Here is a 10,881-nt window from a genome sequence, read left to right on the forward strand (position 1 = left end):
TTTGAAAGAAAGGCTGCTTGAAATAAAACGGCAACAAATCAATTGAAACAAACAAAATTGAAACAGTCTCCCTTGGGATGGCCATGTTGACATGGTCTCAAGTCTGCGGCTTTTTGTCCTTTATTGAGGGCACATCAACATGTGTAAAACTCCACCCATGCCTTTAGAAAAAAAATCCACGTTTAGCCTTAGGAATCTGCTGTGGTTTCTAATCACGCTTCTCTGAGCGCCCCCAGCCCACCAGCATCCCCACCCCTGGGCTTGTGTGAGACGGGCCCGTTCTGGGATGCCCACGCCACGCTGACCTGCAGGGCTGAGGTCCCTGAGCATGGAGCCAGATGGTGCCGCAAGCTTGTATATCGTTTTGAACCATCCCTGACGAGGGAGGGGGCCCCTTCTCTGCTCATTCCAAAGACCTGCCCCCAGATCGGGCCCTTTCCTTCCCTTTCCCTCCGTTGGTGCCTTTCCCAGAGTGCGTGGACTTCCTTCCGCCAGGCTGGGGAGAGAAGTCTCCATCCTCAGCTCTCGGGGACCGCACAGCTGACTGGCTCCAAGGCGCACTGGCAGCCCCAGCAAAACCCTGGAGCCGGTTAGGCAAAACACCAGAGTTAGGAGGGCTGTGGCCTTTGCCTCCTGGCTGCTTGTTGAGAAGCAGGGAGTGCCTGTTGGCTCTTGGTTGCTCATTTAGATGCAGTGCAGAGCTTCCTTGCCTGTTCGGCCTCCCCAGACCCTGTAGCAGCTGTTAAAAGAGAACCTCTCCCAGCTTTGCAGGGCGGCAGTATCATAGCCAAGAAGTTTATTGCCAACTGGAAACTTTCCCCAGTACACCGCAGTGGTGACTCGAAGTATAGGCAGCACTGGCAATTTTTGACAGTCCCTAGGGAGACCAAACTATTAGGTTGGTGCAAAGGTAATTGCAATTACACATATGAAAAAAGAGAGAACCTTTCCTGCTTTTTAAGCAGACAGCAATGCATTTCCCTCCGCTGCCCTTCCGGAAACTTTTCGGTCCTAACGGACTCCACGGCTGGATCTCAGCTGCTGGAACCAGTGAGTCCCCGGTGAGCACGCCCCGCGTGAATGAACAGATCTTCCTGCTTTCCCTGGTGCCTCAGGCTCCACACACTGTGGCGGTCTCTTCCCTGGGCAGTGCCGTCGAGGGAGATCTGTCCATATGCAGCGTGCCTCCTCCGACCCTCCAACTCCACTGGTTAGCATGGATTTGGCAAGCATTTAAAGAGGGTTAAGGCAGCATGGGACAGAGGCAGGGGCTCTGCACCCAGAGTCGGGAGCCCACGGCCACAGCAGACTGAGGGGCACAGCCCGGGCAGAGCCCGGCCACAGCCCATGTGCTGTGGCCATCTTTGCCCTTCCTAAGATAAAGTGTCGCGTCTCCAGGAGTCCTGGCTCACGTCTTGCTTCAGGGAGAAGTAGGTACTAGGAAGGAACACTGGAATCTGGGTAAATCTGGTGGGGAGAGTGCCTGTTTGCCAAAGGGCTTCTTTTCTTGTTCTGAGATGGATTTAGAGTACTCAACTTGTGGTGTCCACTTAGCAGCCAGATGTGGCACCAAGTAAACCCCTAGCTCTGAGCCTGTTCCTTCAACTGCAAAGGAGGCAGCTGGACCCACCAGCCAGGGATGGGCAAAGGGGGTCACTGCAGCCTCCTGTTCACTGAAACTTGCTCCCCTTGCAGGGTGAGAGAGGGGAGCAGATGTGGTCGGAACCTTTGGGGACCTCTGCTGGGGGAACCCTCCCATCGTGTCCTGGGTCTCCCCACACCCCCTGCAGGAGACTGGCCACTGGCGCTTTCTGTGGGCACTTCTGGTGAATAACCTGTCATCTCTCCTTCCAGCCTTAACTCAGCCCCAACTCCAGCTTGTGGCAGCGCCAGCCACTTGAAGTCCACGCCAGTGGCCACACCATGCACTCCACGGAGACTGAGCCTGGCTGAGTCCTTCACTAACACCCGTGAGTCCACGACCACCATGAGCACATCCCTGGGGCTCGTGTGGCTGCTGAAGGAGCGGGGCATCTCTGCTGCCGTGTACGACCCCCAGAGCTGGGACAGGGCTGGCCGGGGCTCGCTCCTGCACTCCTACGTGCCCAAGATGGCCGTGATCCCCTCCACCCCGCCGAACTCGCCCATGCAAACGCCCACGTCCTCCCCGCCCTCCTTTGAGTTCAAGTGCACGAGCCCCCCCTACGACAACTTCCTGGCTTCCAAGCCGGCCAGCTCCATCCTGAGGGAGGTGAGAGAAAAGAGTGTCCGCAGCAGCGAGAGCCAGACGGACGTGTCCGTCTCCAACCTCAACCTCGTGGACAAAGTCAGAAGGCTCGGGGTGGCCAGAGTGGTGAACTCAGGGCGACCCCACATCCCCACCTTGACTGAGGAGCAGGGACCCATCCTGTGTGGGCCCCCGGGGCCAGCGCCAGCCCTTGTCCCCAGAGGCCTGGTACCCGAGGGCCTGCCCCTGGGATGCCCCACTGTCACCAGTGCCATCGGCGGGCTGCAGCTCAACAGTGGCATCCGGCGGAACCGCAGCTTCCCCACCATGGTGGGGTCCAGCATGCAGATGAAAGCCCCCGTGACTCTCACCTCAGGCATCTTGATGGGTGCTAAGCTCTCCAAACAAACTAGCTTACGGTGAGGACCGGGGGGGCCGGTGGCCCTGGAGGAGGCCACGCTCTCCTGCCTTGCGCCCTCCTCCCGCTCCTCCCTCCCGCCGCCCTTCTGTGTCCACCCCCTCCTGAGCTAGACAAATCAACCTCGTGCCTAAGGGAGGAAGAGTGGAAACTCTGTAAAATGTGTACATAGGACTTGGAGACCCCGTGTCCGCCCTGCTCCTTCTTCAGATCCCGCGGGAAGCGCCTCTGCACTGTCGTCACGCTCACAAAGACTTCACCTGTGCTAACGGGGGAAGGCGGGGTCCTTTCTCCTTTCCTTTTAGAAGCACTGAAACTCCCAAGTGTGTTCTTATCCTATGGATAGGAAACCAGTGAATTCTGTGGCTGGCACACCACGAGCTGTCACGCGGCACGGGTCGTAACACCTCGCCTCGCCCACCCTGTAAAGGAGCCTAAGGAGCCTCCGTCCTCAGCCACGTGTGGCCGACGTGGCTTTCCTGATTGGAGGGCTTTTCCTTTTAGGGGTGGCCCAGCTTCTTCAAGACCTTCGCTACTCTGCCTCAGTGGACAGTCGTTTCTTTTCTGAGGTGTGACCTTTTGTTTTCATGCCTTTCCCTTGAGGTCATCCTGTGTTTTGTGAGCAGCTGTCAGGCCCGATGTCCGACCTGAGAGAATGTATTTATGGTCCTGCTGCGTCGTTCAGCAGCCCGTCCGTGTTGTGTGTGATCTGTTTTATTTTTCCTTTTTTTTTTTTTTTTTGAAATATGCAGGGAAGTCATGGTACTGATAGTGTATGTTCTCTATGTGGTTCAAATATGCATTTCAAACACACCAAGCCACTAAGGAGACAGCAGCTTTTTCTGGGACCCGGTGTCACAACCAAATCGATTTAAGACCAGACCCAAGACACCTTTAACAATAGGATTAAAAGGAAAAAGGATAGGGGAAAAGCTTATTAAAGAAATTTGTCGACACCAAAAGCAGAGGGGAAGAGCCACAAGCAGGCACAATACCAAACTGGCTCCAGGGAGAACAAGGCTTGGGCATTCCGCTGGCTCCAGCGCCTCCTCTGGACCCCGAGGCCGGCCGGGGTGCGGTCGCGTGCGGTCTCTGATCGTGCCATTCGGTGCCCACATGTTCTGCCTTCTTGTATGACAGCAGCACACGGTCACCACAGGTGTTTTCTTTCCCTGCAAAGCCTTTTGTCTCCTTGTTCCACTTTCGACCCTGAGGAAAAGACACAGGTGCTTGTGAAGAGAACCAGGAGGCTGGTCCTGTTGCTGTCACTGATTTGGTTTTAAACTTTCATTTATTATTTGTCTGCCGTGTTTTAAATAAACATTTTCTGTCCTTCCAGTTCCAGTCATAGTGTGTCCATGGCATCCCAGTCCAACCACATAACTTAGTGATTCTAATGTCAGGGCTGCACTGTACATCATGGGGTCCCGTGACACCGTGTTCCAGACATTTATGGAAGGAAAACATCCCACATAAATGAAACTGTCGTTCTGTGTCCGCCCCACCAGCAGAAGATGCATCCTTCCACTGAGTGAGGGTAACCTCATGCCCACCAAGGATAAAGCCCCTAAGGAGCAAGCTTCAGTCCCACGGTTTCAGACTATTTATTCTCTGAACACAAGAGTATTGGTTCATTATGTTCTCAGCTGTCCTGACTGTTGTATGTGTGCACTCACGGCAAGTAACTTATATCTTTTTATCTGAATGTATTTTAAAGCAGTAGGTAGAGTAACAAAGGAATATAAAAATCACAGACTGAATGGACCAGTCCACGTATTGAGATAGAGGAGCCGCTCATCATTGCCGGAAATACCGTGCGGAAATGGGCAGTTCAGAGGGTGCAACATTTACTATAGTAAATAGTCACCGTTGTGCAACCACTACCAAAAAGTGTGTTGTAATGCATCAGAAATCAACACAATTTCATTTGCTGACGAGTATCAATAAAATAAGTTCAAATGATGGAAACCACACTGGTATTTGGATTTGTATTTTGTTTTTATCTTTTCATCAAGGAGACGATCTCGTTATGTAAGACTTGAAAGTGTTTAGCAGAAAATTAAATGAAAGGTGTATACGTTACATGCTGTTGCATGCTTTCTTTCTTTCAGCATGATATGCCTTAGACAACTTTTCAGTCAGACTCTGAAGATGTCCCTCGCTTTTCAGGGCTGTGTGCTATTCCACTGAGTGTATATTCCCACTGTGAATATTTACATACCCTTATGAACTGTCCCTTACAGATGGTTACTGGGATTTTTTTTTTTTTTTTCTGAGACAAGATCTCACTCCATTGCCCAGGCTGCAGTGCAGTGGCACAAACATGGCTCACTGCACCTTGACCTCCTGGGATCAAGTGGTACTGCTGCCTCAGCCTCCCAAGTAGCTGGAACCGTAGGTGTGTGCCACCATGCACAGCTAATTTTTATTTATTTTGCATTTTTGTAGACGTGGGGCCTCACTGTGTTGAAGTCCTGGGCTCAAGCGATCCTCCTGCCTCAGCCTCCCAAAGCACTGAGATAGGTGTGAGCCGCTGTGCTTGGTGTCACTGGGTTCTAATCTTTTGCTGTCACAGTGCTGCAGTGACAAACCTTGCATGTATGTGATCGTCCCATCTGTGAGCACATCTGTGGAGTAAACTAGACGAATGTTGGCAAATTGCCTTCCATAGCGTTGGGCTGAGACACCCAAGGACAGTGGAGGTCCAGCAGATGGAGAAGAGTGAGGAGGACAAAAGGAAAAAAAACATTCTGCCCGCTCAGTGCTCGCGAGCAGTGAGATCAGGCAGACAAACGCTGCTGGAAGACGCGTTGTCGTGGGTCTGAAGCCAGGTGCCGACCGTTTGGCGGTGGTGTGCCCTTGGGCGAGCCACGCATCCTCTTTAGGTCCTCCATTTTTTTTTAACCTGTGACAGGAAAATAGTAATGCACCTTAGAGTTAAGAGTTGAGTAAATGTGTTCGGAGTGCCCGCCATGTGCCAGGCGTCGTAGGTGCTGGGGGTGAGCAAGTGAGCCAGCTCTGCTGTACAGGGGGTGTGAGAACACAGCGTAGAATAACAAGGGCTGTGCGGAGAATTAAAACAGGGCGTGTGAAGGAGCGGGTGGGCTTTGGATTGGACAGTCTGAGGAGGCCACTCCAGGGAGGGCCACTGAGTGAAGCATGTGAGAGCTGGCACAGGCATTGCGGCACAGACAGCAGCTGGTGTGAAGGCGCGGAGGCAGAAAAGCACTTTGGCGCCCTTGAGAACAGGGAGGAGGCCTGTGTGGCAGTGGCTGCTGGCAGAAGTCACGGGGCTCAGCAAATGATCTCCCTGATCCCCATTTCCCAGCCATTGCAGCTGGGCAGGTCACATGGTTAGTTCTGACCAGTGGGCAATAAGCAGAGGAACATCCACACGGGACTCTGTGGCCTCTCTTTCAAACCACGTATTGAAGTGGTGGCCTCTCCATTATCCTGGGTCCCCAGGTGTGTGGCCCACAGCTTCCTGCCAACCTGGTTGCCGTGTAACCTGAAGGAGAAACAACTTTGTTGCTAAGCCAGTAGGATTTTTCGATAGCGCATTGGAATCCCAGGTCTGGGGCCCAGGTATCGGTGTTGTAACAAGCCCTCAAGGTGACTCTCACCAAAGTCTGAGGCCCGCCGCACTAGACCAGGCGGAGTTTGGGTGGGAGTTCTGCTGTGGGAGGGGGTTCCGCTTTCCAGTCTCTCCTTGTCTCAGGGGCTCTAAGAAGGCAGGCAGCTGCAGCCCATCTTACTCGAAGGGAAGAGAGAGAGAGTGGGTGGGTTTAACTGCCCAGCAGGGGCAGAGGGAGGCTGAGCCTGGATCTGGGCTGCCAGGGTTTGCCAAGTGGGAAAGGCATTCCAAGCAGAGGGAGGATAGAAAGGGGCGCCTGGAATGCTTTCCTCTAAGCCCTTCCTTACAGCAGAAGGAAGGTGAATGGCAGATACGGAAGGGACAAGAGAATCAGAAAAACAACAGTTTTGCAACCATAATACTAACAATTCAGACAACAATGGTGTGAAAACCACTGGGTGAGAATTTGTTAGGCAGCTGGATATTCACACCTTTGTCTCTTCCCACAGAATTCTTGCTAATTTACAAAGCAGGGAAGATATCCTTGCAGTGGACAACTCTGTGCAGTACGCCACTGTAAACAAGTCATAAAATTTAATGTTACCCAAGGTGGGACAAACGGCTGGAAGACACCTCCTGTTACGAGATGTGCTGGGAGGGACCCACGCCACGCTGTGCCGTTCTGCCACAAATGCAGAACCTGAATCAGGAGGGTGACAAACCGAGGGACATTTATCATCTTATAAAACAATGTACCCACCCTTAAACAATTGTCAGTGTCATGACAAAGAGGGAGGAACTGTTCTGGATGAGAGGAGGCTGAAGTGACAAGCCAGCGGACGCGACTCGTGATCTGAATTGGATGCCGGAGCGAAGACAATGTTGGGACAGTCATCAGAGAAATCGGAATATACACCATGTGTTTCTAAAATTGTCTGGGTGTGACATTTCCTGAATTCGGTCATTGCACTGTGGATAGGCAGGGCATGTCCTATTTCCCAGGAGCTAAAGGATTAAGACCAAGGGGCTTGGGGTCTGCAATTCACTTTGAAGTGTTTTCAGGAAAAGTGAAGAATAAAACTTAGGAAAAAAAGTGTTTTTTTAAGTGGAGGAATGAGTTAATCTGAAAAGTCAGGAAGCCCTCTGATGCCCTCTACTGACACATGTTCTGTAAACCCTAGAAGGCATTCCCTGTCTCCTGAGTGTGACCGAAGGATGTTTATGGTAGTTTGGGGCATCTTCCCTGTTCTATGTCGAATTTCTTCATCTGTGTCCCAAGCCCTTCTCCCAGCTGAGGAAGGTCAACCAGAGGACACCATGGCCTGAGGGAGAAGTTGTCAAAGAGGCATTTGATGAGACCAGAAAACAAAGACAATAAAATTCTTGGTTTTCAAATATGAGGAAGGACAAAGTGCAGTATACGTTTTGGTATGAGACCAAAGGTTTGGAAGGAGACTCGTGGAGCCAGTTTCTTTCTCTCTTTAAGAAAGAATATATTTTTGAATTTTTAAAGCATCAAGTTGGTGAAAGTTTCTCTTTTCACGACTTACTCCTCTGCTACTCCTGCTTGCCAAGCACAAAGGACAAGGACTTCACACAGATGCCCAGGCGGTGGGAGTTGGAGAGGGATGCCAGCACTGAACAGGTGTGGGGGCCTTTCTCCTCCCCCTGTCTGTGGGCCACGGCCAAGGTTATAGGAGAAGTCTCCGATGAGCTTGGGGCTCCAAGGACAGATGAACTCATTTGGCAGGGCCTGGGGAAGTGAGGGTGTTCTAGAGCCCCTCCCCACACCTCACCCCCATCACAGGACGGGGACTGCATGGAGAAGTGAGGAGGCAGAAACGGCAGCGGAGGCGTCTCCATGGAGAAGCCCAGGAGGTGCCGAAGGACCTGGCCTCAGGCAGATGTGGGTATCACTCCGCACATTACCTGGGAGCAGAGAGGTAAGTGCGTCCGGAAGAGCCTTGCCAACAGGACAGAGGTGACACCAGCCTCTCCCACAGCTCTGGCCAGAACCTAGATGCCACCTGAGGCGACACTGGTGGAGGAGGAAAGTCATGCTGAGCTACCTGAGTTGATTGGGAGCTTCTAACAGGAATTACATCGAGATCTAGAAAAACAAAATGAAATTTTGTGTGCATCTGAGCTCATGGCTGGAAAACATCATGTCCTAAAAGCTCTGTTTCTCCGTAGCCAACAGAGGGCGCTTGGAGACAGCAAAAGACCCGAAGAACCCACCCTAATCCAATCAGGGGGTCAGGTGGGTTTGCTTTCCCTGAAATGGGGTTCAGGGCGGGCAGCTCTTCCTCCTGGAGCCCCAACGTCCTCACTGTAAATAGAGCGCTTGTTTCTGGGGTGCCCAGGAAGAAGGCCTGGCCCCTCACATTCCAGAGCCCTCCTTGGGCCAGGAATCTGATGTCCCTTCTGGAGCTTGCAGGTTCTCGGGGCTGCTGGGGTGGGGGTGAGGGTGGGAGGGGTAGGGGTGCCATGCCAGATCCCCAAGGACTCCATAGGTGGAGGCTGTTCCCGCTCGATTCCGGGTTCTTCCACCCCACTCTCCCCCTCGAGATGTCCTGGCTCAGTCAGACTCAGTTCCACGCTGCTCTGGGCAGAGGGGGGCCCACACAGACCCAGCCTTGAGAGGGCCTCCATCTGTGCAGGCAGCAGGAGGGTCATGGGGACAGAGGAGGAGACCCTCTGCTTGGAGGGCTCGGGAGCCGCCTGAGGGAAGGCAGGAGCAGCGTCTCAGTTCTCCGGGGGAACTGGAGGGGGGCCCTCCAGAACGGGGGAACAGCAGGTGCGCAGTCTTTCTGCAAGGGAATGAATGAATCTGAGAATGAGGAGGAAAACACCTGCCCATCATCCTGCCGCACCCAGGAAGTAGGAAGGCAGTTTTAAAAAGAGCTCACAAAGCGTGCTCTGTATTAGGGTGCTTCTCACCTTGTGAAATCAACCTGCTTCTTTCTAAGGCATCTTGTTAGAAAATGGTTGGCTTTTTTTCTGAAGACATCTGAAAGTGAGAGCCTTTTCTCCTTTTACTTCAGCCTGTAGTTCCTAAATAGCCACAGCACAGGGACTGAATCCAGGGCAGAAGGACATGTTTGCCTGGCAGTACTTGGGCGTTCACAATGCCAAATGCCCGACGTTCAGGTCGATCCTGCTTTGAAGTCCTGAAGAATTGAAAACCAGTAAGAGAAATCCAGACCTTCACCTTAGACCAGCAGCCTCGGGGACCAGCAGCCTCGGGGACCAGCAACGCCGAGATCCAGGGCAGGAAGCAAGAGAGGGACCTGGGGCCCCCCGGGAGCAAGGTGGGGCAGAACCCAGCAGGGTTTCCCAGGGCCAGGCAGCTGGTAACAGTGAGGGCCGTTGGTAGAGGAGATTCTCACCTGGCAGGTAAAGTTTAGGCACGTCTTTCCAGAGAAGAAAGAACAGAACCGTGATGTGTTATTCTCCCACACCTCAATTGCGTAAACCCACAGTCCTCCCTGGGGCCTCTGTCACCTGTGACACTAAGGCCCAGATTAGCAGCAGGATCCTGAGACCCCAACTCTCCTGGTTGCATGATTTCAAGCCAGTGGTAGCTTTTGCCACCCTTGGGCCGCTAGCCTGTGGCTGGAGAAGAAATGGTTCTGTGTGTTTCACTGTTCTGGAGTTCCACAGAAACTATGGCAATGACACCCCAAGAAAGTGAGCTGCCTGGCTCAGGAACCCAGCCTGGCGGCACACCCAGCCCCACCAGCTGTAGTCCTGGCTCTGGTCCCGCTCTGCAGAGTCCTGACCCAGAGCAGCTGTTCACAGGGGTGAAGGGGTCAGCTAATCAGCTGTGAACAGCCAGCCACATCGCTGGGACTTTATGGACACACAGAACCGCCCTTCTCAGATCTTAAAAAAGTGGTGAAAGACTGGGTGCTGTTTTTTAAAAATCATCTGTCCGCCATGGGCCAATATTTTTATAAAATACAATAATAAAGAATTTCAGGGAAAATAAAATACGGTACAAAGAAGTACAAAACACAAGCTGAATTTTTAAAATATTAGTTTAAATAGAGACATTAAATTACCTTTCAAGACCGGATGTGGTGGCTCACACCTGTAATCCCAGCACTCTGGGAGGCTGAGGCTGGTGGATCACCTGAGGTCAGGAGTTTGAGACCATCTGACTAACATGGTGAAACCCCGTCTCTACTAAAAATACAAAATTAGCTGGGTCTGGTGGCACATGCCTGTAATTCAGTTACTTGGGAGGCTGAGACAGGAGAATCACTTGAACCTGGGAGGCAGAGGTTGCAGTGAGCCAAGATGGCGGATTGCACTCCAGCCTGAGCAACATGAGTGAAACTCCATCTTAAAAAAAAAAAAAAAAAAAAAAAAAAAAAATTTACCCTTTAAAAATATGAGAACGGGGAAATATAAAAGAATTACAAAGATAGTGCATATTATTCATTGAAAGTGTGCTTAGAGCATTTGATACAGAGATCCACTATTATACTCAAACTCTGTCATTCTGCAGCTATAACTAAACAAAAACTTATGAGTGAAGCAGTGATTTGTTTATATTACATACGTGCTGTCACTTTGAATATGTATCAGTCATTTGGCTCTGGGATCCCAGTTCCTCTACTTCCCAGTCTCTGCTGGTCTTTACCACCCTTCCACTTC

At 51.9% G+C, this 10,881-nt stretch overlaps 1 protein-coding gene across 16 annotated transcripts in view; it reads left to right on the top strand.

Annotated features, from left to right (window-relative positions):
* Positions 1–4,727, top strand: part of TRAK1 (trafficking kinesin protein 1) — a 200,862-nt gene extending 196,135 nt beyond the window's left edge. For 9 of the 16 annotated variants that reach the window (XM_074406084.1, XM_074406091.1, XM_074406087.1 and 6 more), the window contains one exon: positions 1,855–2,893. In XM_074406084.1, coding sequence (XP_074262185.1) covers positions 1,855–2,650 — 796 coding nt within the window. In that variant the 3' untranslated portion in view covers positions 2,651–2,893. Of the gene's footprint in view, positions 1–1,854 lie in introns of all 16 variants that reach the window. The other 7 variants (XM_010341454.3, XM_003930874.4, XM_010341455.3 and 4 more) reach the window with 1 other exon arrangement.
* Positions 4,728–10,881: the final 6,154 nt, after the last annotated feature.

Source organism: Saimiri boliviensis, chromosome 9 (assembly GCF_048565385.1).
Source record: "Saimiri boliviensis isolate mSaiBol1 chromosome 9, mSaiBol1.pri, whole genome shotgun sequence".
Lineage (NCBI taxonomy): Eukaryota > Metazoa > Chordata > Mammalia > Primates > Cebidae > Saimiri > Saimiri boliviensis.